Source organism: Oncorhynchus gorbuscha, linkage group LG17 (assembly GCF_021184085.1).
Source record: "Oncorhynchus gorbuscha isolate QuinsamMale2020 ecotype Even-year linkage group LG17, OgorEven_v1.0, whole genome shotgun sequence".
NCBI classification, from domain to species: domain Eukaryota; kingdom Metazoa; phylum Chordata; class Actinopteri; order Salmoniformes; family Salmonidae; genus Oncorhynchus; species Oncorhynchus gorbuscha.
Window position 1 is genome coordinate 8,012,736 of NC_060189.1, and position 24,217 is coordinate 8,036,952.

The window sequence follows — 24,217 nt, forward strand, 5'->3', positions numbered from 1 at the left end:
TGCTTCATGGGTGACTGTTGTTGATGTGTGCAGAGGGTCCCTGGTTCGAGCCTGGGTATGGGCGAGGGGACGGTTTAAAGTTATACTATTACACAGGGACACTTGGTCGGAAAGAGTTTTCCTTTAGTCAGGTGTCTGCAGCCCGTTCCACTATCACATGAGGTGATACAGTTCAAGTATGAAAACATACTTCATGGAATTTCTCATTTTATCCAAGATGACTAGTATGGATTACAAAAAAACAGTTGTCCACAATTTAAGTAAGTAATTTAAATCATTGTTCCATAGACCTGCCTAACTAAAAAAAAAAAAATTCTTTATCTTTATTTAACTAGGCAAGTCAGTTAAGAACAAATTCTTATATGATCCTACACACACATTACATATAAAAGCGTCTGCTAAATGGCATATATATATATATATTACCAGAGTAACTATGACATCACCAGACACCTCACCTCTTACAACATCCACACCTGATTGGGTTTACACTATTCAAGTAGTCTAGATAGGGAGGGTATATTACTGGTCACATTTGCCCCACTGTATTTTCGTTCAACTGGCAGGTGTGTTCCCAAGATGGAACTTTGCTCCAGACCGTCTCCTCTTTGTCAACACTTCATTGAGGTCCTGCCCATTGAGTGGAAAGCATTATCACATCCATAACATTGTTTGTCACAACCTTAACTGCTTGTTAAACTATTACCGTACTAGCTACCTACCTATAACCATACTAGCTACCTACAGCTACCTACCTATTACTGTACTAGCTACCTACCCATTACCATACTAGCTACCTACAGCTACCTACCTATTACTGTACTAGCTACCTACCGATTACTGTACTAGCTACCTACAGCTTCACTCACAAGACTATAGCTATCATCAGATGTCAGTTGTATTTCTTTCACAACTGAAGCCAAGATGCTGGAGAACATCCTTGTGCACCGGACCGGGTATGCAGACGATCACCTCCTAGGGGAGTGGCCATTTCTCACGAAGCAGTGAAACTCGCTGCCTGGAAGCAGGAGTCTGTGCCACTCTTGAAACAGGAGACGAAGAAAGCCTCACTCTCGGTGGCAACTGTATGGAGTTCAGGGTCTGTGTTCATAAAGAATCGCAGAGAAGGAATGCTGATCTATGAATAGTTTTGCTTGGGCCCAGACATGGGTGGTTAAGTCTTAGCCCATCGGTGAATAGCGTTGTGGAACGTTCAGATGTAAATATATTATGTAGAACAAACATGCCTATTCATGACATTTCAATCTGTAACGTTTCAAAACGTTGTGCCAACTGAATGTGGCCCTGATGTTTTAACCGAAAATAATGATTTCACCCAATCCTTTGAGAATTGGGCTGGGTTTATTCAAATGAAAGACGTTACATTCTACACACTGAGCAACTTTGTTGTTAAGGAATTTGTGTGAGGAAGTCCTGGAGTAAGGATGGTCACAGATTATCCATTAAATTAACCTGATACTCCAGTAGCCACTAACAATGAAAATAAACCTCTTCAAAAATGCAAGGCAGTCAGGAGGAGCGGCAAGATCAGGTGGGATTATTCTAGCCAATTAGAGGGCAGATACGCGTGTGATTCAACAGGCACAACGGTTTCCACAAAGTAAAATTGGTCTATCGTAAAAAAGTGGATGAAAACAAAAATGTGCTTTTTGATTTTAATTTAATGTTAAGTGTGGTTAACGTTACGTTTAAAATCACATTTCAATTAGATAAATTGTTGAAATAGGCAGGGTTTATGATTGACTGTGGCAACTGTCGGCCAGGCACAAATGCCTTTCTTTCTCAAAGTTGCTCAGCATGCATGCTTGCCTTAAACAGACAGGATTGACAGTACTATAAAGGCCTTCTATGAGAGTACATGGTAATACAACAATGATATACAAGGGGATAAAAGTAGCTAAAGTTTCATCTCAGAATCAACTAGATTGTTAACGTGAAGCCAGAAATGGCTTAATGTTTGCCATTTTAAGCATGACAACGATTTCTACCATATTGTGCAGACTGGCTCCAACACCAGTAGCAACAGGTCTTCCAGTTTGTCCACATTCTGCTGCCTCAAAGCAAAGGTTCGCTCCAACCTCTGTGGGGCCAATCGTGCCTACACGAGCCCTGTCTTCTGGGGTCCTGAAAATAGATTATATGAGCCGTTTCATGATGGAAATACTCTATAATTTGTAATATACCAACATTTTATGTTGTTCAGTAATATGTAAACGGTGATATAGTTGACAATGTATATTGTGTGTAGAAGAAAAAAAAAATTCTCATTGGTTCTGCAACAATTGGATTGTTTGCTCACAAAATGTCTTGATCAGTCTGAGCTGCATATCAGGGCACAGGGGCCATAGCTGTGGGAGGTTGGGGTACTGCAACACCCCCTGAAAAAATCTGAATAATAATAGATATATTTTTTAAAGAATCATAAAAGTAGTGCACTGGTCCTTTGCTAGTCCTGTACTAGCAGACCGATATAGCAGACTGTAGCAAGGGCAAAAATGTTCTGCCCGCAACCCCCCTCAACCAAAAAAATTCTCAACACCAAACAAGTACCTCTAAAATAGTTTTGCTAACAAGTAAAAAGAAGTCCAAATTTATTGGAGTCGCGCAAAGAACTAGAGTTAACATTTATTGTAAAAAGCCTCTGCATTTAGTGGCACAATATATAAACAAAACATTTTAAACACATTTTAAAACAGCAGTGGGGATTGAATCACAGAACGTAATTGACAACTATACAGTGAATGTATAACTTTTGACAATGTTATAGCATTTCATGTCCTGTTTTAAAACGTAATAATCCAAACAGGGTGTATTAATTAGTACAAATGATAGCTAAACGTTTTGCAAGGAAAACTAGCATTTCTTATTAGATAAAGTCAGGTAGGTCCCTCCCCTTTTCAGCCTGCTTGGAGTCTAGTGAAGAGAACCATGGTGAATCTACAGCTCAGTCATCATCCATAAAATAATAATCCTCTTCTTCCCCACTTTCCCCTGAATGGTCGTCCTTGTCAGGGAACATTTCCCACACCACAAAAGAATCATTCTCCGCTGAAACACAAGTAAAACATTATTGAGTGAATAAAGTTTCCAAATTCTCAAGTTATGCAAGTATAAAAATACATCAAGACAAAATCTTAATTCAAAAGAACACTTACCGGTATTGCATCTCTTCAAAACACGTTTGGCTGATGGAGTTGGCATGTACTAGATGGAAAATGCAGAAAAACATTGAATAAAATTCTGTCTGTCTGTATATTATATATAAGTGGAGACTGCGCAGGGGAGGACGGCTCATAATAACAGCTAGAACGGAGCGACTTGAACGGAAATCATGTGTTTGACATCATTCAAATCATTCCGCTCCAGCCATCACCACGAGCCCGTCCTTCCCAATTAAGGTGCCACTATCCTCCTGTGGTATATGCATCCTGTTTAACAATAAGAACTCTGTGGGCATATTCTTATGACTGAATGACTTTAAAAAGGTCTCCTCTCCCGACTCACATTTTCCCCAGAGCACTACACTAGACAGTTGTTCCTGTCATCCTTGAGACGAGTTCATTTTCACAATGGCCCCAGAAACACAGTGTGTGTGTGTGTGTATATTTATATATATAATAATTATATTATATATATAATATAATTATTATATATATAATAATTATTATATATATATATATATATATATATGTGTGTGTGTATATGGCCCTTCTTTGGTCAATAAGCTCCTCAGAAATATTCCTTTCAAAACAGCCTACCTTTGAAGCAGCCCCCAATTTGTGCAGCTTCGCTTGGCCTTTTTTCATTCTTTTTTGAAGTTGGTAGATATACCGGTCATCGTTGTCTCTGAAAAAATTTGATGAAAAGTTTCTGATTTTACAAATGGTGAGAAAACCAACAATCATTCATTTATTTACTGGTAGTATCACCTCTTGTAATAACAGGCTACTATGAGTGACTGATTTAAAAACAAAAACATGTCAATGAGTACGTTTACATGCACACTAATAATTCAACAAATAACCGATTGTGGTAGAAGACCTTGTATGGGAAAATGTAAACACCTTATTCTACTCATCTTAAAATTGGAGAAAAGTCAAAATCGAAGTGAGCATGAGCAGATTAAAATATCTGTTTTTCTGATCAATCTATCAAACTATTAGGACATGTAAACAGCTTAAATCGGCGTTCCAGCAGTGTATTTGATCAGCACTGAGTGTACAAAACATCAATAACACCTTCCTAATATTGAGTTGCGCGCAAACACCCCAAAATCATCAGGGCATGGACTCTACAAGGATCCTGGCCCATGTTGACTCCAATGCTTCCCACAGCCAAAGTTGGCTAGATGTCCTTGGGGTGGTGGACCATTCTTGATACACAGGGGAAACTGTTGAGCGTGAAAAACCCAGCAGCGTTGCCGTTCTTGACACAAACCGGTGCACCTGGCACCTACTACGATACATCGTTCAAAAGCACTTTTTTTCCCCTCCCCCCATTCACTCAATGGCACACATACACAATCCATGTCTCAGTTGTCTCAAGGCTTAAACCTTCTTTAACATGTCTCCTCCCCTTCATCTACACTGATTGAAGTGGATTTAACAAGTGACATCAATAAGGAATCATTGTTTTCAGCGAGTCAATCTCATGGAAAGAGCAGGTGTTTCTAATGTTTTGTACACTCCGTGTTTATGCGCAAGTGAAGTGAGTTCGGAAAAACAATGCGTTTCAGATGTGTCGAACCCACTACCCTGGCATTGCAAGGGCCATGCTCTAACAGATGAGCACCACCGTGTCCCCACTATGTTCCCCGAGCCCATCAGGCCAGGGTCACCATGCTATACCAACTGAGCGTTTACCTGTTCCCCGAGCCCATCAGGCCAGGGTCACCATGCTATACCAACTGAGCGTTTACCTGTTCCCCGAGCCCATCAGGCCAGGGTCACCATGCTATACCAACTGAGCGTTTACCTGTTCCCCGAGCCCATCAGGCCAGGGTCACCATGCTATACCAAGCCCGAGCCCATGCTATACCAACTGAGCGTTTACCTGTTCCCAGAGCCCATCAGGCCAGGGTCACCATGCTATACCAACTGAGCGTTTACCTGTTCCCCGAGCCCATCAGGCCAGGGTCACCATGCTATACCAACTGAGCGTTTACCTGTTCACAGAGCCCATCAGGCCAGGGTCACCATGCTATACCAACTGAGCGTTTACCTGTTCCCCGAGCCCATCATGCCAGGGTCACCATGCTATACCAACTGAGCGTTTACCTGTTCACAGAGCCCATCATGCCGGGGTCACCATGCTATACCAACTGAGCGTTTACCTGTTCCCCGAGCCCATCAGGCCAGGGTCACCATGCTATACCAACTGAGCGTTTACCTGTTCACAGAGCCCATCATGCCGGGGGTGATGTGGAGACACTGAGGAGTTTTCACTGATGGGAATCTTGATGAGCTGGGGGTTTGTGGGTCATGCTCAGAGTCCATGAACACATCTTCTTTCCCATTGGGAGACACTGTGGGCAACTAATTCACAAGAGGGCACATTCAGTTCTGGCACTCCATTTCTGACTGCTACAAGACTTCTTTTATGCTGTCGGCTGTCTTGAAATATCAATTTGGTACACAAGCAATCTATCAGCTGCTGTTAAATATACATTTTGCACATGAAAGCAACATGACAATCTCTCTACACTACCAGTAAAAGGTTTTATAACACCTACTTGTTCAAGGGTTTTTCTTTATTTTTACTATTTTCTACATTGTAGAATAATAGTGAAGACATCAAAACTATGAAATAACACATGTAGTAACCCAAAAAATGCGTTAAACAAATCAAAATATATTTGAGATTCTTCAAAGTAGCCACCATTTGCCTTGATGACAGCTTTGCAGACTCTTAGCATTCTCTCAACCAGCTTCACGTTTAAAAAAAAGGCAAGTCAGTTAAAAACCAATTCTTATTTACAATGACTGCCTGTTCAGGGGCAGAACGACAGATTTGTACCATGTCAGCTCGGGGATTTGAACTTTCAACCTTCCGGTTACTAGTCCAGCACCCTAACCACTAGGCTACCCTGCCGCCCCAAGAGTCTTGAAGGAGTTCCCACATATGCAGAGCACTTGTTGGCTGCTTCATGTAGTAACCCCAAAAAAGTGTTAAACAAATCAAAATATATATTATATTTGAGAATGAAATAGCTTTGCACACGTGACATTCTTTCAACCAGCTTCATGAGGTAGTCACCTGGAATGCATTTCAATTAACAGGTATGCCTTGTAAAAATTCAATTTGTGGAATTTCATTCCTTCTTAATGTGTTGGAGCCAATCATTTGTGTTGTGACAAGGTAGGGGTGGTATACAAAAGATATCCCTATTTGGTAAAAGACCAAGTCCATATTAAATCGCAAGAACAGCTCAAATAAGCAAAGAGAAACGACAGTTGATCATTACTTTAGTAAAAGACATGGTCAGTCAATACGGAAAATCTCAAGAACTTTGAACATTTCTTCAAATGTAGTCTCAAAAACAATCAAGCGCTATGATGAAACTGGCTCTCATGAGGACTGCCACAAGAATGGAAGAGTTACCTCTGCTGCAGAGAATATGTTCATTAGAGTTACCAGTCTCAGAAATTGCAGTCCAAATAAATGCTTCAGAGTTCAAGTAACGGACACATCTCATGCTCAGAGGAGACTGCGTGAATCAGGCCTTCATGGTTGAATTGCTGCCAAGCAACCACTACTAAAGGACACCAATAAGAAGAGACTTGCTTGTGCCAAGAAACATGAGCAATGTACATTAGACCAGTGGAAATTTGTCCTTTGGTCTGATGAGTCCAAATTGGAGATTTTTGGTTCCAACCCCCGTCTTTGTGACACGCGGTACGGATGATTTCCGCATGTGTATTTCCCACCGTATAGCATGGAGGAGGTGGTGTTATGGTGTGGGAGTGCTTTAGAATGCAACGCAGACTGAACCAGCATGGCTACCACAGCGATACGCCATCCCATCTGGTTTGGGCTTAGTGGGACTATAATTAGTTTATCAACAGGACAATGACCCAACACACCTCCAGGCGGTGCAAGGGCTATTTTACCAAAAATGAGAGTGATGGAGTGCTGCATTAGATGACCAAGCCTCCACAATCCCCCGACTGAGATGGTTTGGGATGAGTCGGACTGCAGAGTGAAGGAAAAGCAGCCAACAAGTGCTCAGCATATGTGGGAACTCCTTCAAGACTGTTGGAAAAGCATTCTAGGTGAAGCTGGTTGAGAAAATGTCAAGAGTGTGCAAAGCGGTCATCAAGGCAAAGGCTATTTGAATGGCTATTTGAATCTCAAATATATGTTTTATTTGTTTAATACTTTTTTTGTTACTACATGATTCCATGTGCTATTTCATAGTTTTGATGTCTTCACTATTATTCTACAATGTGTGCAGAGACTTCTTAGAATTTTGCTGAATGTATTCTTTGACCTCCAGCACCACATTATGTGCATATAAGCAATATTTTCCAAAATAACTTTTTAAAAACTAAACATTGCTGAGTGGTTGAAATGGTGCACCCCAGGCGGAAACACACCTTCACCCGCTTGTTCTGCATGGGCGAGCTGTTGAAGATGTCATCGTGGTCGTCTTTGGGCATGTGGTCCAGGAAGTTTCGCACCTGCTGCTTCCGCTTCAGCGTGCCCTTCCTTGCAGTTATTCGGGGTGGTTCCACCACTACAGTTCAAATATAATATATGACATTGTCACAGCGGGGACTGTGAAGCAACAAACATAGGCACATGCATACAAACACAAAATAACATAAGCACTATACACAGATTTTGTGTTGTAGATATGTGGTAGTAGAATAGGGGCCTGAAAACACACACACGTAATGTTGTTGTAAAATCTGTTGTGAATGTATTCTAATGTTTTGAAATGGTATAACTGCCTTAATTATGCTGGACCCCAGGAAGAGTGGGGATCCGTAATAAATACAAGTACATAGATTCTCTGTAAATCTTATTAAATGGACAGATTGTATAGATTGTGATTTAACATTTAAAAGTAAATGTGTAAATCACAGAAAATAAGCAGGGACTGTCTTGGTTAGAGCTTGGATGGGAAACCTACACTAATACATCAAGATGCCTTGATGGATTTATTAAGGATAAAAATGCTAGACAAGGTAACTTACATGGCTCCTTCTTCTGCTGAATGTCTCTTTTCTTGGTGGCCTTGGAAGGTGCCAAGAAAGTGGGGGCCTGGGCATTGTACTGCTTCTGGCAGTCCTCAGCTGAATGGCTGCCCACCTCCATGGCAACGTTCACCCAGAAGTCAGAAGTGTGTTTAGGAAGTGACGTCACAGCCCTGACAGGAAGTTGACATACTGTTTATGTATAAACAAGGCACATTGCACACTTTTTTTTATATACATTTTTCTCTTCAATTTCATGGTATCCAATTGTTTAGTAGCTACTATCTTGTCTCATCGCTACAACTCCCGTACGGGCTCGGGAGAGACAAAGGTTGAGAGTCATGCGTCCTCCGATACACAACCCAACCAAGCCGCACTGCTTCTTAACACAGCGCCATCCAACCCGGAAGCCAGCCGCACCAATGTGTCGGAGGAAACACCGTGCACCTGGCAATCTTGGTTAGCGTGCACTGCGCCCGGCCCGTCACAGGAGTCGCTGGTGAGCGATGAGACAAGGATATCCCTACAGGCCAAGCCCTCCCTAACCCAGACGACGTTAGACCAATTGTGCGTCGCCCCACGGACCTCCCGGTCGCGACAGAGCCTGGGCGCGAACCCAGAGTCTCTGGTGGCACAGCTGCAGTACAGCGCCCTTAACCACTGCGCCACCCGGGAGGCCCTACGTTGCACACATTTTAAGCATGCTAGCTAATTTGAAACTTTTCTTCAACATTGTACATTATATAAGGAGACTATTGTTTAACCAGAGTTGAGTAAACCGAGTGATGACATACTTTCTCGTCAACTATATTATAGTCATTTGGCTGCTCACTGCCATTTGTTTGTGCATAATACCACTATGAAGACAACTGTAGCAAACTTACTCATGTAGTTTCAACAGTTCTGCCTCTGTCCACTGATCTCCATTTTCTTCCTTTTCTCTCTGCTGAACCCTGAGGAACTTGCTGCCTTTTCTTCTCAGTGTCAGTGGACTGTCCCTTTTACTCAATTTCTTCTTACAGTCGTCCTGGGAAGTCGACGAACCACCCGATGATGTCTGAGAATCTTCCAGAACCCTTCCACGTGTTATCGTACCCCGTGACTTTATGGGTCCCGTTTTGACTGCCTTGGGCTTTTTCTTCTGTGTGAAGTCGTCATCAGACTGGGACTCTCCGTCAGTACTGTGACTAACGTACTGAACGTTCCTATTCCGCGTCAGCCTCCGTGGGTAGGTCGTTGTGGGCGCAGGTTTCCCCGTATCTTTCACAATGTCATCCAGGAGTTTCGCTAGGAGCATCTGACGACTGACCCTCTTCTTTGGCAAATCAAGCACTCTCGGAGGGTCTACTTTTTCTGAATAATTGACTTGTTTCACTGGTAACAGCTCTGAGGATGTATTGGCTTTGTCCGAGTCATCGCTGTGCTGTTTGTTAGCAACCCGGAGATAGCGACGTGGAGGGGATTGTGGGGCACGGTCTGCATACGCGGCAGGCGCCGTTGCACTCCAAGATCTTTGGCCAGTCTTCCTGGGCCGACCCTGGAGCTTGGGAGAGAGGATCACTTCAGACTTGGACCCCTGAGATGCTGGGCTGACCCTCTTGGACCTGCCCGGACCCTTGGTGGAGAGGTTCTCAGGCTTAGACCACTGAGAGTTTGGACTTTCTTCATTGGGTCTTCCTCTGTACCTGTGAGAGGGGTTCTCCAAAGACATGGACCTGTGAGGCTCTCGGCTGGCGTTCTTGGGCCTTTTGGGGACCCTGGAAAGGACGTTGTCTTCAGCCTTACACCACCGAGACTTGGGGGCCCTGTGAGGTGACTTATCCTCTGGCTTTGACTTCGAGGGCCGGTGATAAGCCTTCACCTTTCTCAGAGGCATAGTCTCCTCTTCACTAGTGTCACCTCGCAGCCGCTCTGTAGAACACAACATAACACTGTCAAATATAATGTAGTCCCCATCTTTGTTGCAGCTAGAATATGAGGATAAATGCATTCCAAGGCTTATATATATATATATATATTATTTTTAAACATACCTTCCGCTGGAGGTAAGAAAACCTTGGCCGGTTTTGGTGGCCCGTCTAACAGTACTCTGGCTACAGGTGTGCTGACTTGCTGAGAAAGTATGGAAATAGCATAGCAATGAATATTTTACCTTCATTTTACAAGGTAAGTTGACTGAGAACACATTCTCATGTAAAGCAACGACATGGGGAATAGTTACAGGGGAGAGGGGAGATGAATGAGCCAATTGGAAGCTGGGCATGATTACGTAACCGTGAGGGTATGAGAGCCAGATTGGGAATTTAGCCAGAACACCGGGGTTAACACCCCTACTCTTACGATAAGTGCCAGGACACCAGTTTAACGTCCCATCCGAAAGACGGCACCCTACACAGGGCAATGTCCCCAATCACTGCCCTGGGGCATTGGGATATTTGTTTTTAGACCAGAGGAAAGAGTGCCTCCTACTGGCCCTCATCCAGGAACCGACCAGGACCAACCCTGCTTAGATTCAGAGGCAACCAGCAGTGGGATGCGGTGTGTCCCAAACCTCTGATTACACCCAGCCGTTCCACGTGTTGAATGTAATTCCACAACTAGAGCACCTGATTCAACTAATGAAGGGTCTTGGTGATTAGTGGACTCAGATGTGTTAGAACAATATATAGAATAGGTAGAATGGCTGGGGAGATACGTTGCTCTACAACAGAAGACTAATTGAAGCAGAGGTCCATGGAACAGCTTACAGAGTAAAGCATAGACGAATCGTCATAACCCCCATGAATGGTGACGTTCATGTCCGAATCCAAGATGACTCTGGCCCCTTTCCAGTACTCCAGAGGAGGTTTGATAAGGCGGCCACTCCGGGAAACATTAGCACTGTTCACCGCACGGGTGGCACAGGAACGAGCAGCTGCAGGACAAGGAAGATTAAACATAAACAGGAAGATTAAAAAAAAACAGGAAGAAAGTCTCTACAGAGAAATAGCAATGAATGGAATCTTGATGAAAACAACAGACATGTAACTGCCAGTATAAATACAGTGAGCATTTGTGATGCCAACTTTTGGACTCACATCTCTTAGTGGCATTGTGCTTTTGGGATGTGTTGTCCTGCGTCTTGGTGGAGAGGTGGTTTTGGTTCCGGGGTGTTATCAGGCCCTTGCTCCCCTTTTTACCTTCTGAACTGCATTTGAAGACCCAACAGAAAGACTGGATGTTAACCGATATGACTACAGTGTTCACCCTGAGTAGCCCAAAGGGAGAAGATTTTCTTTTCAAATAAAATGGAGAACAAGCTATGAAAGAAAAATAAGGAGCTTTCAAATTAAAGGAAATGTATTTGTCACATGCGCGGAATACAATAGGTGTAGACCTTCCCGTGAAAAGCTTCCTTACAAGTTCTTAAACAATGTAGAGGTTTTTTTTAAAGTATGAAAAATGTGTTAAATTAAATAAACAAAAAGGAAAAATAGTAACACAATAAAATAACAATAACAAGGCGATATACAAGGGGTACCAGTACCGAGTCAATGTGCGGGGGCACCGGTTAGTCGAGGTAATATGTAGGTCGAGGTAAAATGACTATGCATAGTAGCAGCTGAGTATGAAGAGTGTGAAGGAATGTGAATGTGTGTTTTGTGTGTGTCCATGTGTGTGTTGGAGTATCAGTGAGTGTGTGGTTAGAATCCAGTGTGTACATTGAGCCTGTGCAAAAATAATAATAATAATGGGGTCGATGTAAATAGTCTGGGTGGTCATTTGATTAACTGTTCAGCAGTCTTATGGCTTAGTGGTAGAAGCTGTTCAGGAGCCTGTTGGTCCCAGACTTGACGCTCTGGTACCCCTTGCTGTGCGGAAGCAGAGAGAACAGTCTATGACTTGGATGGCTGGAATTTGATAATTTTGCAGAGCAATTGCCATACCAGGCTGTGATGCAACGAGTCAGGATGATCGATGGAGCAGCTGTAGAACCTTTTTTTGAATCTGAGGTCCCATAACAAATCTTTTCAGCCTCCTGAGGGGAAATAGGCATTGCCATGCCCTCTTCATGACTGTTGGTGTGTTTGGACCATGATAGGACCTCTGTGATGTGTACACCAAGGAACTTGAAGCTCCCGTGGTAAGGGTAGGCAACAATACATCACAACGGTCCTCCGTTTCCTGTAGTCCATGATCAGCTCCTTTGTCTTGCTAATATTGAGGGGGGGGGGGGGGGGGTGTTGTCCTGGTGTCTCTGACCTCCACCCTATAGGCTGTCTCATTGCTGTTGGTGATCAGGCCTACCACCGTAATGTCTTACCACCTGGGGGCGGCCCGTCAGAAAGTACAGGGTCCAGTTGCAGAGGGAGGTGTTTAGTCCCAGGGTCCAAAGCTTAGAGATGAGCTTTGAGGGAACTATGGTGTTGAACACTGAGCTGTAGTCAATGAACATCATTCTCACATAAGTGTTCCTTTTGTCCAGGTGTGAAAGGGCAGTGTGGAGTGCAATCGAGATTGCGTCATCTGTGGATCTTTTGGCGCGGTATCTGAATTTGAGTGGGTCCATGGTCTCTGGGATGGTGTTGAGGTGAGCCATGACAAGTCTTTCAAAGCATTTAATGGCTACAGATGTGCCACGGGGCCATAGTGATTTAGACAGGTTACCTTGGCGTTCCTGGGCACAGGAACTATGGTTGTCTGCTTGAAACAATAAGGTTTTAAAGACTGGCTCAGGGAGAGCTTGAAAATGGTCAGCGCTCGGAGTACACATCCTGGTAATCTGTCTGGTCCTGGGATTTGTGAATGTTGACCTATTTAAAGGTCTTACAGTTTTGGTGCAGGTACAGCTGACTAGTGCAAAAATAATAGTGGATACAGTTGAAAACAATATAAGTAACTTACTGACCCCCCCCCCCCCCCCCATCATTAGCCATTTGTATAAAGTCTCTCACAGGAGTGTTCTAGGATCGGTTTTACATTTCGGTCACAGGGGGACCAGATCCTAGATCGGCACTCCTCCTATGAGACGCTTGATACAAACGGTTCGGACCACAGTGACACAACGTACCCTTTCGGCTCTGACAAAAAGAGCTCAAGGTATTTCTTCCAATCCGTTGGAAAGCCAAAGACAAACTTCTTCAACAGCCATATTGGGAGTTCTGGTCAAGGAGAAAGGCACAAAAAACAAGAAAGCATTTATGCAGATTGACAGTTCTCATTTTCGGGTTCATTGAAAATGAAACCTTGTTTAAAGTATCTCTTTCTGAAACAGGCAATACAGAGCTGGGTACAATTAAAATGTCATCACCCAGAGAAAAACTAATATTATGGTTGAACTCAAATGTTGTGTTCGATGAAAGACCTGTATTTATGGAAAATATGTTTGAGAAGGATACTTAGTATTTAAATGAAAATTGTAAATTGGAATGGTAGTGTCATGTCTTACATGGAGTTATTGGAAATGTTTGGGACGGTCTGCTCAATCCAAGATAACAACCAATTGGTTACAGCACTACCCCCAAAATGGAGGCGGCAGGTGGCAGTGGGAGGAGGCTGGGAACTGGCCTGTCTGCCCAATATAAAGGACCAAAACTGTCTGAGGAATAAAAAATACCATAAATAGAAAGTATACCCGTTTCATTTGAGGACCAGGGTGTTAACAGCTGCAAATAGATTTTTGTATATACTGATTCCATGGCACAGTGCCTAAAGAAAGTATTCATACCCCTAGACTTTTTCAAAAGGGGTAAAAAGTAGGAGCAAAACAAACATGGCCAACAATGTAATGATCTAATAAAATGGTTCATACTTCATACTGCGGTTTGCAACTGCACATGGGGACAAATATTGTACGTTTTGGAGAAATGTCCTCTGGTCTGATGAAACAAAAATAGAAGTGTTTGGCCATAATGACCATCGATATGTTTGGAGGAGGGGGGGGGCTGCAAGCCGAAGAACACCATCCCAACCGTGAAGCATGGGGGTGGCAGCATCATGTTGTGGGGGTGCTTTGCTGCAGGAGGGACTGGTGCACTTCACAAAATAGATGGCAACATGAGGCAGGAAAATTATGTGGATATATTGAAGCAACATCAGTCAGGAAGTTAAAGCTTGGTTGCAAATGGTTTTTCCAAATGGACAATGACCCCAAGCATATTTCCAAACTTGTGGCAAAATTGCTTAAGGAAAACAAAGTCAAGGTATTGGAGTGGCCATCACAAAGCCCTGACCTCAATCCCATAGAAAATTTGTGGGAAGAACTTAAAAAGCGTGTGTGACCAAGGAGGCCTACAAACCTGACTCAGTTACACCAGCTCTGTCAGGAGGAATGGGCCAAAATTCACCCAACTTATTGTGGAAAGCTACCCAAAATATTTGACCCAAGTTTAAATTGTTTAAGGCAATGCTACCAATTAGTAACTGAGTGTATGTAAACTTCTGACCCACTGGGAATGTGATTGAAGAAATAAAACCTGAAACAAATCCTTTTCTCTACTATTATTCTGACATTTCACATTCTTTAAATAAAGTGTTGATCCTAACTGACGTAAGACAGGGAAGTTTTACTTGGATTAAATGTCAGGAATTGTGAAAAACTGAGTTTAAATGTATTTGGCTAAGGTGTATGTAAACTTCTGACTTTAACTGTGTGTGTTCACTACATTCACTACAACACCACTATTTTCAGCACAATATAAACATATAGCGACCCACTCGATTGAGTACCTTAACCTGTAGGCTAATCGAACAGTTACAGTGGTCAAGTGAAAGTACCTATCCAACCGCTGCAGGGGGAATGAACAATGAAGCAAGGGTTTTACACAAGTGACTGTGGGACAAGGCAACTCAAGGACCACTCCTGCATGCGCAAACCCGCTAATCTGAGGCGCTATTGTGTGTAGATGAGTGAGATTTTTTTATTTATTTAGTCCATTTAGATTTAAGACTAATGCAACAACGGGCTCCCAGGTGGTGCAGCGATCTAAGGCACAGTCCCAAAGGGCGGCGCATAATTGGCCCAGTGTCGTTCATCATTGTAAATAAGAATTTGTTCTTAACTGACTTGCCTAGTTAAATCAAATGTTTTTTAAATTTTTTTTTTTTTTTTTAAACATTTGGTAAAAGTCAAGAGGGTATGAATACTGTATCTGCTGATATATAAAATGAGGCAAGATTTCACACTACGCTTTTCAGCTCAAATTTCACACTACGCTTTTCAGCTCAAATACAAACATTGCAGCTTTTGTTGTGAGGATACAGACCATTTGTTCTGGTATTGCCCTCGGGTAGCCTGCTTCTGGTCAGGTTCAGGAATGGTTGAAAAAGCATTACATTAATATAAAAATTAACCCGAAATAGCATTGATGGGATATTTGGAGAGACTGGTCAGTAAATCGATAACGTATTAATACTCTTAGCAAAAGTATTTATCTTCAATTCAGAATCAGTGGATTCTATTCGATGAGACAGATTCAAATTTGGGACTGTATAAAAAGTGCTGTTAATTTCAAAACAGTTCACCCGAGATGGACGAAAATTTACCTCAAATGAAAGCTGACAGTCTGCACTTTAACCTCATAGTCATTGTATAATCTCAAATCCAAAGAATGGAGCACAGAGCTAAAACAACAACAGTGTCACTGTCCCAATACTTTGAGCTCACTGTATTGTCCCCCTCCATCACTGCCCAAACAAACTACCCACCTGATGTGCCAACCACCAGTAAAAGAGAGAGAAAGAGGCAAGAACAACAAAATAACAATGGAAAACAAAAGCCATCAAAGATAAATCAAATTAAAACAGCATGGCTAACTGTGTGTGCCACTATTTTTACATGTGTGTGTGTGTGTGTGTGTGTGTGTGCCTCCTTGGCATCAGCATATGGGGCATCGACACAAAATACCCCAAACAGGCATTGAATGTAACACCCTTCCTTTTTAGTGTTAGAATTTTTTTTTCTTCAATGTTTCTTTTTGATTGTCATTTTATCCCCCGGCTCAATCTGACCTATTTCTTCTGGACACCATTTTAGGATTTCAATGCCTCATCTTTCAACTATGCTGGAACATTTCTGGGGATCTTTCATTTCAGCTCATGAAACATGGGAGCAACACTTTACATATTGTTTATATTCTTGTTCGGTATACAATAAAAGTGACTCCAAAATGACACAATATATTATTTACCATTCATTTCTATTGGGCACAAAATACCATGAAACACAACCAAAACAAACAGCAAATGCTTCCAACAGGTTTGTAGTGTCACAAGCTTGATGTAATTGCCTGATAGGAATATGGGACCAAATAGTAAACTTTTTACTACTTTAATACACAAGTTAATTTGTCCCAATACTTTTGGTCTCCTAAAAGTAGGAGACTATGTACAAAAATTGCTATAATTTCTAAACGGTTCATCCTATATGGATGAGAATACCCCAAAATGAAAGCGGAGCTTGCACTTTAACCTCATAGTCATTATCTCATTTCAAATCCAAAGTGCTGGAGTACAGAACCAAAACAAAAAAATGTGTCACTGTCCCAATATTTCTGGAGTCTCACTTTCCCAATATTCCAAAATGGCTGATTATTTCTGACTTACGAGTTCCGCTGAAATCCGGGGCCATCTTTCCCACCAGGATGTAAATGCTGCCAGAAGCAGTCTTCAGGTGCGTGGTTGAGATTCGCTTTGCGATGAGGTTGCTGTGCCAGGGCATCTTGTTATCCCTTGGTGGAAAGCAGAGGCAGACTAAGTAAGTGAATCAATGTTTGCTTTTACAAAAATAATGTGTTAGTGAACTTCATATGATTCCGAGAAACAAATTCTACTTACTCACGGACACCATCCACATAAAACCTGTCGTTCCTACTCTTCAAGAGCCAGTGTCTAAGGTGAATCCCTGTAACCTATCAAGCAATAAACATTAAATAGTTACAGCGGGGCAAAAAAGTATCTAGTCAGCCCCCAATTTTGCAAGTTCTCCCACTTAAAAAGATGACAGGCCTGTAATTGTCATCATAGGTACACGTCAACTATGACAGACAAAGTGAGGGGGAAAAAAATCCAGAAAAATCACATTGTAGGATTTTTTATGACTATTTGCAAATTATGGTGGAAAATAAGTATTTGGTCAAAAACAATAGTTTATGTCAATGTTATATACCCTTTGTTGGCAATGACAGAGGTCAAATGTTTTCTGTAAGTCTTCACAAGGTTTTCACACACTGTTGCTGGTATTTTGGCCCATTCCTCCATGCAGATCTTCTCTAGAGCAGTGATGTTTTGGGGCTGTTGCTGGGCAACACGGACTTTCAACTCCCTCCAAAGATTTTCTATGGGGTTGAGATCTGGAGACTGGCTAGGCCACTCCAGGACCTTGAAATGCGTCTTACGAAGCCACTCCTTCGTTGCCCGGTAGGTGGGTATGGGATCATTGTCATGCTGAAAGACCCAGCCACGTTTCATCTTCAATGCCCTTGCTGATGGAAGGAGGTTATCACTCAAAATCTCACGATACATGGCCCCATTCATTCTTTCCTTTACACGGATCTGTCGTCCTGGTCCCTTTGCAGAAAAACAGCCACAAAGCATGATGTTTCCACCCTCATGCTTCACAGTAGGTATGGTGTTCTTTGGATGCAACTCAGCATTCTTTGTCCTCCAAACACGACGAGTTGAGTTTTTACCAAAAAGTTTAATTTTGGTTTCATCTAACCATATGACATTCTCCCAATCTTCTTCTGGATCATCCAAATGCTCTCTAGCAAACGTCAGACGGGCCTGGACATGTACTGGCTTAAGCAGGGGGACACGTCTGGCACTGCAGGATTTGAGTCCCTGGCGGCATAGTGTGTTGCTGATGGTAGGCTTTGTTACTTTGGTTCCAGCTCTCTGCAGGTCATTCACTAGGTCCCCCCGTGTGGTTCTGGGATTTTTGCTCACCGTTCTTGTGATCATTTTGACCCCACGGGGTGAGATCTTGCGTGGAGCGCCAGATCGAGGGAGATTATCAGTGGTCTTGTATGTCTTCATTTCCTAATAATTGCTCTCACAGATGATTTCTGGTGCAGGTCTACAATTTTGTTTCTGGTGTCCTTTGACAGCTCTTTGGTCTTGGCCATAGTAGAGTTTGGAGTGTGACTGTTTGAGGTTGTGGACAGGTGTCTTTTATACTGATAACAAGTTCAAACAGGTGCCATTAATACAGGTAACGAGTGGAGGACAGAGTAGCCTCTTAAAGAAGAAGTACAGGCCTGTGAGAGCCAGAAATCTTGCTTGTTTGTAGGTGACCAAATACTTATTTTCCACCATAATTTGCAAATAAATTCATTAAATCCTACAATGTGATTTTCTGGATTTGTTTTCCTCATTTTGTCTGTCATAGTTTAAGTGCACCTATGATTAAAATTACAGGCCTCTCATCTTTTTAAGTGGGAGAACTTGCACAATTGGTGGCTGACTAAATACTTTTTTGCCCCACTGTATATAAGTATACATCTATGGTTATGCAAGTCCTGATAGAAAACTTAAGTGCCATACAAGAAAACATTACCTCCCAGCAAAAATACGAAACTAAAAGCAATGAACTCAGAGGAAACAGCACCAGTCATCAGCCTACAAATCCAAAGGAAGCAGCATCATCAAGACCATCTACTTACATTGGATCCAGTGGACTCTGCTATGTGCTTGGCTCGGAATACAGCCTCCTGCTTCTTTGGAATGGAGATCTTCGGTGAGACCTGCAGGAGGGGGTCGTGCACCAGGTCTGGGAAGGGCCTAGGGGGAGGCTTGTCATGGTAAAACTCACACTGACCAAGGCCGGCATCTGGCCTCGACGGAATGCTGGTCTCTAATAGACCAGTGGGCACACTACTGGTCACGTTCACACTGGCGTCCTCTCCGGTGCCCACTGTGGGTTGTGCACGGGTCGACACGCTGCGCTCACATCCTGTAAAGAGAAAGCGGTTGATGGTTTGTTGAGTCGACATCACAGGTTGATAACAGTTCACGTATGGCGTTTGAGTCATTAGAATCAGAAGACCAGTCACTACTCTGCATTTCTAGCTGTCACCTTTCATGGGATCCTGCTGGCTGCTCTCTTGATAACAGTCTTGTTGGTCCCTTTTTCGTCTTCTCTCTTTCAGAAGAGAAAACGTATTCGCTCTAGAATCCAGGCATGGCAGTCGATCCAAAACAACTTCGGACCCTGTGCAGAAAACAAAAACAAATCATTTTACTTCTCAAAGTCATAAATTAAAGTATTCTGACAACCGAGCAACCTTGATTGACACAATATTTGAGGATAATTGAAACAACTTACTGAAATCTGGTTCATCGTGTACAATGTTGTGTGCCCCAAATTGACTTTTTCCATTGCAATCTTCCATTGACTTTAACCTTTTCACTGGTGTAGTTATGTTAGTTGTCTGGGAGGCACTTTTTAAGTCTTTGAGGGGTGTTGGTCGTTGGGTGTCATTTGAGCTGAGCAGAGTGTGCGGGTATGACAAAGCTTTCCTTTGGGACTTTGTTGAGAAAGCATCCAGAGCTGGGCCTGGCTTTTGTGCATTTATGTTGGTTGGCTTGACCACACTACTACCCATGTCTTTCAACAGTGACTGTCGTTGAAGGTCTTGGGGGTGGACCATAAAGTGTGAATGTGTCAAACCCTGGCTTGGCGATTGAAAAGGTGAAAGGGTCAGAACCTCTGCATCATAAGTGAATTCAAGGTCCTCGGTTTCCTTTTGTTCATAGTTCACCAAATGCTGTCGTTTTCTAGGCGAGCTCATTACTCCACCATGTTCCTCTTGGATTCGCTTTTCTCTCACGGGGTTAGGCGTTTTGCTCCTCTCGTTCTCAACCGGTATTATCTCTGCCTGTACTCTAGCTTTCATCCTCGCAAATACCTTGGCTGGACTTTCGAGTTCCCTGGATATCACCTCGCTTGTCTTAAAAGCCTTCAATGCAGGGAAAATAATTCGGTCTCTACCAACTGGGTCTTCTTCATGAAAACAAGTTGATTCTCTGTTGTGTCTTGACGGGGTAAACATGTTTTTTCACGATCGATTTTTTACGATATGTAGAGGAATGTCAACTGGAGCCACTGAAGTAAACTAGCTAGCTATATGCAACCACGATCTGATCATTTCAAAATGTTCCATTGTTTGCTGGTTTCTATGGGGGGAAACAGAAGATAATTATTTATTTGCTGGAATCTGGTTATACTAGGCTAGCTGGCTGCTATAGCTTATATCGTACTTTCGTTGAATCACGAGGTAGTAACAAAGTGACCAGCAGCTAGTTGACCCAGCAAGCTACTAACTAGCTAGCTAACGTTAGCTAAAAACTGAAGGCCTACGAATGGATAACCAGCTAACAACTTTAGTCAAGCTTGCTGCTAAAATGACATATGCCATTTCAAAAGTAAATTATTTGATTTGCGCTTACTCCGGATTTACTCAATATGTATTCTATATTACATACTATTTGTGAATGCATGCATTGATTATAAACTGTAAAATAGCTAACTAACGTTACTCACCGCAGAGAACCATAATTTGAACTTCCCTCGAATGTCGCGTGATTGGACGGCGATTTCAAATGCGTCACTTCCGCAAACAACTTCCGTTCACTTGAGATGGCCTTGGAACGTGCTGCCAAAAAGAAAAACAAAATGTGCGCATATAGTCGCATAATGTTGTGGGATGTTTACTGTTAAACGATTTTTTTTCCCCCTGTGAATGCCTGCAGGATAGAAGAACAACATTGCCGCAATTGCTTAGATATGGCATTTCGTACAGTGAGAGCTGCACAACTACCATCGGAGGTATGGGTCCACGTGTTTGGATATCTATCAACAACAGACAAACTAAACATTAGATCATGCTGCAAATATTTCAAAAAAATGGTTGACCACTGGTCCCTTTGGAAAGGCAACACAGTGGTGCTTAAAAAGCTGTGTGCCTACACCTCGCAGTTCTGGACAACTCTTCGCCGCAGGAAAATCAGCTCAGTTGTTGTACAGAAGGCAAGTTTGAAAGAATGGAAACAGCTTGCCCTATCCCTCCCTTGGCTCACCACAATAGCCGTGGAGCATTGTTTCGACGTGAAAGCCTTTGAAATTCTCAAGCAATTTCATAATTTGAAGAGGCTGGCTATTCGCAGGTGTCGCTGTGGCCAGGGACTGTCTGCTGCAATTGTGCCTCTGCAGCAAGTGACTCATTTTAGTGTGTGCGAGATGCACTGTGCTCCAAGATCAGATATTGTTAGTGTTGTCTCAAAGCTCTCCCACCTGACGTCTCTACTCTATCACGAAGGCAATCATCCTATCCCAAGACAGATATTCCACCTAATGCTTAACCGCTTGCCACATCTGAAGCATCTGTCTTTGAAAATGGGAACACAACATGGCTCTCTCCCAGATGATTATTTTAATATTTATAAAACAAATGGCTTTCCAGGTGAGGCCCTTTGCAAAGTTACAACGCAAGGCAACAGCTTTTGATTGTACAGTACCCGAGTTTCTTTTTTACTACTCATACAAAACATTGGTGAAACAGTGAATGATTAGCTAAGCGTAGGCCTATGTTCCAGCTAGTGTGTGAAGTCCATGTTGATATATGGTTATATGCCTGTACTAGCCTATATCATCATACATTTTAAGTTATTAAATTCAGCAATGACAAAATCTGTCTTCAGATGATCCACAGGTCGGCCAACCTGGCTTGACCAGTCTGGAGCTTCTTGACTACATGGACCCCACCTTACCTGAAGAGGCGCTGAAGTGTCTCCCCTCCCTGCAGAGTCTAGCTGTGGACTACAGAGACAGGGACGTGGATCCCAGCAGGTGCCACCTGAAAACATGGCTGAGGGAACTCCCTCAGCTGACAGTTCTCAACATTGCAAGTATGTGATTCGCCAGCTGCCAAACTAGCATTTTCCATGTCATGCACGGTTGGTGGGGTTACGAGGCAGCAAAATGGAGTCTGACAGTTTCTAGGGTTTCGAGTCTGACAGTTTGTGGGGTTACGAGTTTGACAGTTGGTGGGGTTACGAGTCTGACAGTTGGTGGGGTTACGAGTCTGACAGTTGGTGGGGTTACGGGTCTGACAGTTGGTGGGGTTACGGGTCTGACAGTTGGTGGGGTTACGGGTCTGACAGTTGGTGGGGTACGGGGCAGCAGTATAGACTCCTGACTGTCCTGTGGCTTCATTTGGAGATGTTTGACTGTCCTATGTTTTGTTTTCCAGAAGGCCATCCCGTCAGTGCTTATGCTCACTCCATTCCCAACACAGTGACCAGTTTAACTCTGCAGCGGGTGATGGTGGAGCAGAAGGACATGAAGGCTCTAGGGAAACAGGCTTCAGGCCTCTTGTATCTGCACTTTGATCCATGCAGCTATAACAGCAGCAGCAGCATCGGAGAGATCCCCAAACTATTCCCCCAGCTCATGACCCTTAAAATGCGGTGAGATATTAACATCTGACTTCTGTGTTGTGGTACGAACCCAGATGTAGTAATAAGTTACTGGTGAACTGCTAATTAAGTGTCTACATGTTAAGTGACTAATGTGTGCATTTTCCAAAGGTTTGACTCATTAATTTAAGCCAAGCAGATATTCTGACTCACTTTTCTATTCTACTCTTTCAGACACTACAATGTACCAGAGAAGGAGTTCTTGAGCCTCCAACAGTTGAAGCATTTGGAGCAGTTGGAGATCCTTGATGCACACAGTCCTAGTCCTCACCTTCTGCAGCTGATCCACAAGCTGCAAGTCCTGACCAACCACAGAACCCAAATCATCCATTCTCTGGGCCCGAGAGATCCCACAACCTGCTACTGTACTCACTACTAACATTACGACTAAGAGGAAGTGAACACTGGTAGACTGTAGCCCATGTTTTCAACAACACATGTTTAACATGTGAAATTATATAAAACTGCTTGCTCATCATTTTAGGTACGTTTGCGATGCCAACTTGGCTGATGCAAAATAAGGAAACAGCTGAAATTATGAGGACATTTAGTAAGTCAATACCTCGGAGGTCAGTAGTCAACAGACTCTTTGTATAGAGCAAAACAACAAACAGTTCACAACACAGAAACAGACATTTTCTGCAATACTTTTTGTTTGAATCTGTTGTGTAGCCTTGATTGGGTTAAACAGAATAAATGATTGTGCACAAAAACAACTTTTGTTGACGAAAGAAAATACAATTGACAATACAATTAGCTTATCAGTTCTAAGTTTGATTAAAGAAAGATGTTAACAGTTGAAATACTGAAAGCTCTCTTGTTGAACACAACTACTATTGAATTGATGTGTCGGAGTCTCCAGTGATTGTGCACCTCATCCTGTCTTCTACTATGTTGCCTCAAGAGGGCAGTAAACACACATGGCAAAGAGTCGGTCTGTCAATAACTTCCTGTTGCCTGTTGGAGCACATTGCATTGCTAACTTTGTGATGGTCCAGAGTTGCATTTCAAAAGCTGCATACCCCTCCACATATCCTACCTGTGTTGAATTAAATTAGGAAGCGCCCTGGCAAGTGAAATGAATGACAAATGTATGCACACTTCTCATTTGATACTTTTGTTGTCACCCGCAGATGTGTAGTTTATCGGGTAGTTCACCCTCCCACAATGTGCCATTGTGATCAGAAGTTGGGATGTATTTACCTGTAGCGTGCACTCGTCATTCTGACTATTTGGTCATAAAGGACTGACACACTTTTAGAATGCAATGTGGCTCTCGGGCTGTTTAGAATCATCTTATAGCACAAATAGTGCATACATCTTTAGTATGTGTCTGTGATCCCTGTAGGTATTCAACCCATAACCTTGAATTGTGCCTACAATCTTGTCTGAAACGTGTAGTTGCACTCAGTTTGATAGAAGGAAACAAGCACCGTGCTGTTAAATGCATACTCAGAAGATGAACGCCCTCTTCAGATGGGCTTCTACTCTCTCCACGTCTTTGTTAAAAAAAAGTTCATTGTAAAGGTTAGTTAGTTTCTGTT

General features: G+C 42.8%; 2 protein-coding genes across 3 annotated transcripts; one reads left to right on the plus strand and one right to left on the minus strand.

Annotated features, from left to right (window-relative positions):
* Nucleotides 1-1,395: 1,395 nt before the first annotated feature.
* mis18bp1 (MIS18 binding protein 1) lies at nucleotides 1,396-20,841 on the minus strand. Its single transcript, XM_046309005.1, has 17 exons — nucleotides 20,740-20,841; nucleotides 19,522-20,372; nucleotides 19,273-19,407; nucleotides 18,860-19,149; nucleotides 17,034-17,107; nucleotides 16,803-16,927; nucleotides 13,270-13,360; nucleotides 11,297-11,406; nucleotides 10,967-11,133; nucleotides 10,253-10,331; nucleotides 9,104-10,130; nucleotides 8,220-8,392; nucleotides 7,617-7,756; nucleotides 5,410-5,555; nucleotides 3,780-3,867; nucleotides 3,177-3,225; nucleotides 1,396-3,069 (listed from the first exon to the last, which is right to left on the minus strand). Exons 2-17 carry the CDS (start codon nucleotides 20,246-20,248, stop codon nucleotides 2,966-2,968), a joined length of 3,525 nt encoding a protein of 1,174 aa, XP_046164961.1. The 5' UTR covers nucleotides 20,249-20,372; nucleotides 20,740-20,841; the 3' UTR covers nucleotides 1,396-2,965.
* Nucleotides 20,783-23,476, plus strand: im:7136021. 2 transcript variants are annotated; one of them, XM_046309006.1, is made up of 4 exons: nucleotides 20,783-21,658; nucleotides 21,897-22,103; nucleotides 22,448-22,664; nucleotides 22,848-23,476. In XM_046309006.1, exons 1-4 carry the CDS (start codon nucleotides 20,983-20,985, stop codon nucleotides 23,050-23,052), a joined length of 1,305 nt encoding a protein of 434 aa, XP_046164962.1. In that variant the 5' UTR covers nucleotides 20,783-20,982; the 3' UTR covers nucleotides 23,053-23,476. The 2 variants fall into 2 exon arrangements, with proteins under 2 accessions (XP_046164962.1, XP_046164963.1); XM_046309007.1 differs by having other exon boundaries at nucleotides 20,783-21,024.
* The last annotated feature ends 741 nt before the right edge of the window (nucleotides 23,477-24,217 follow it).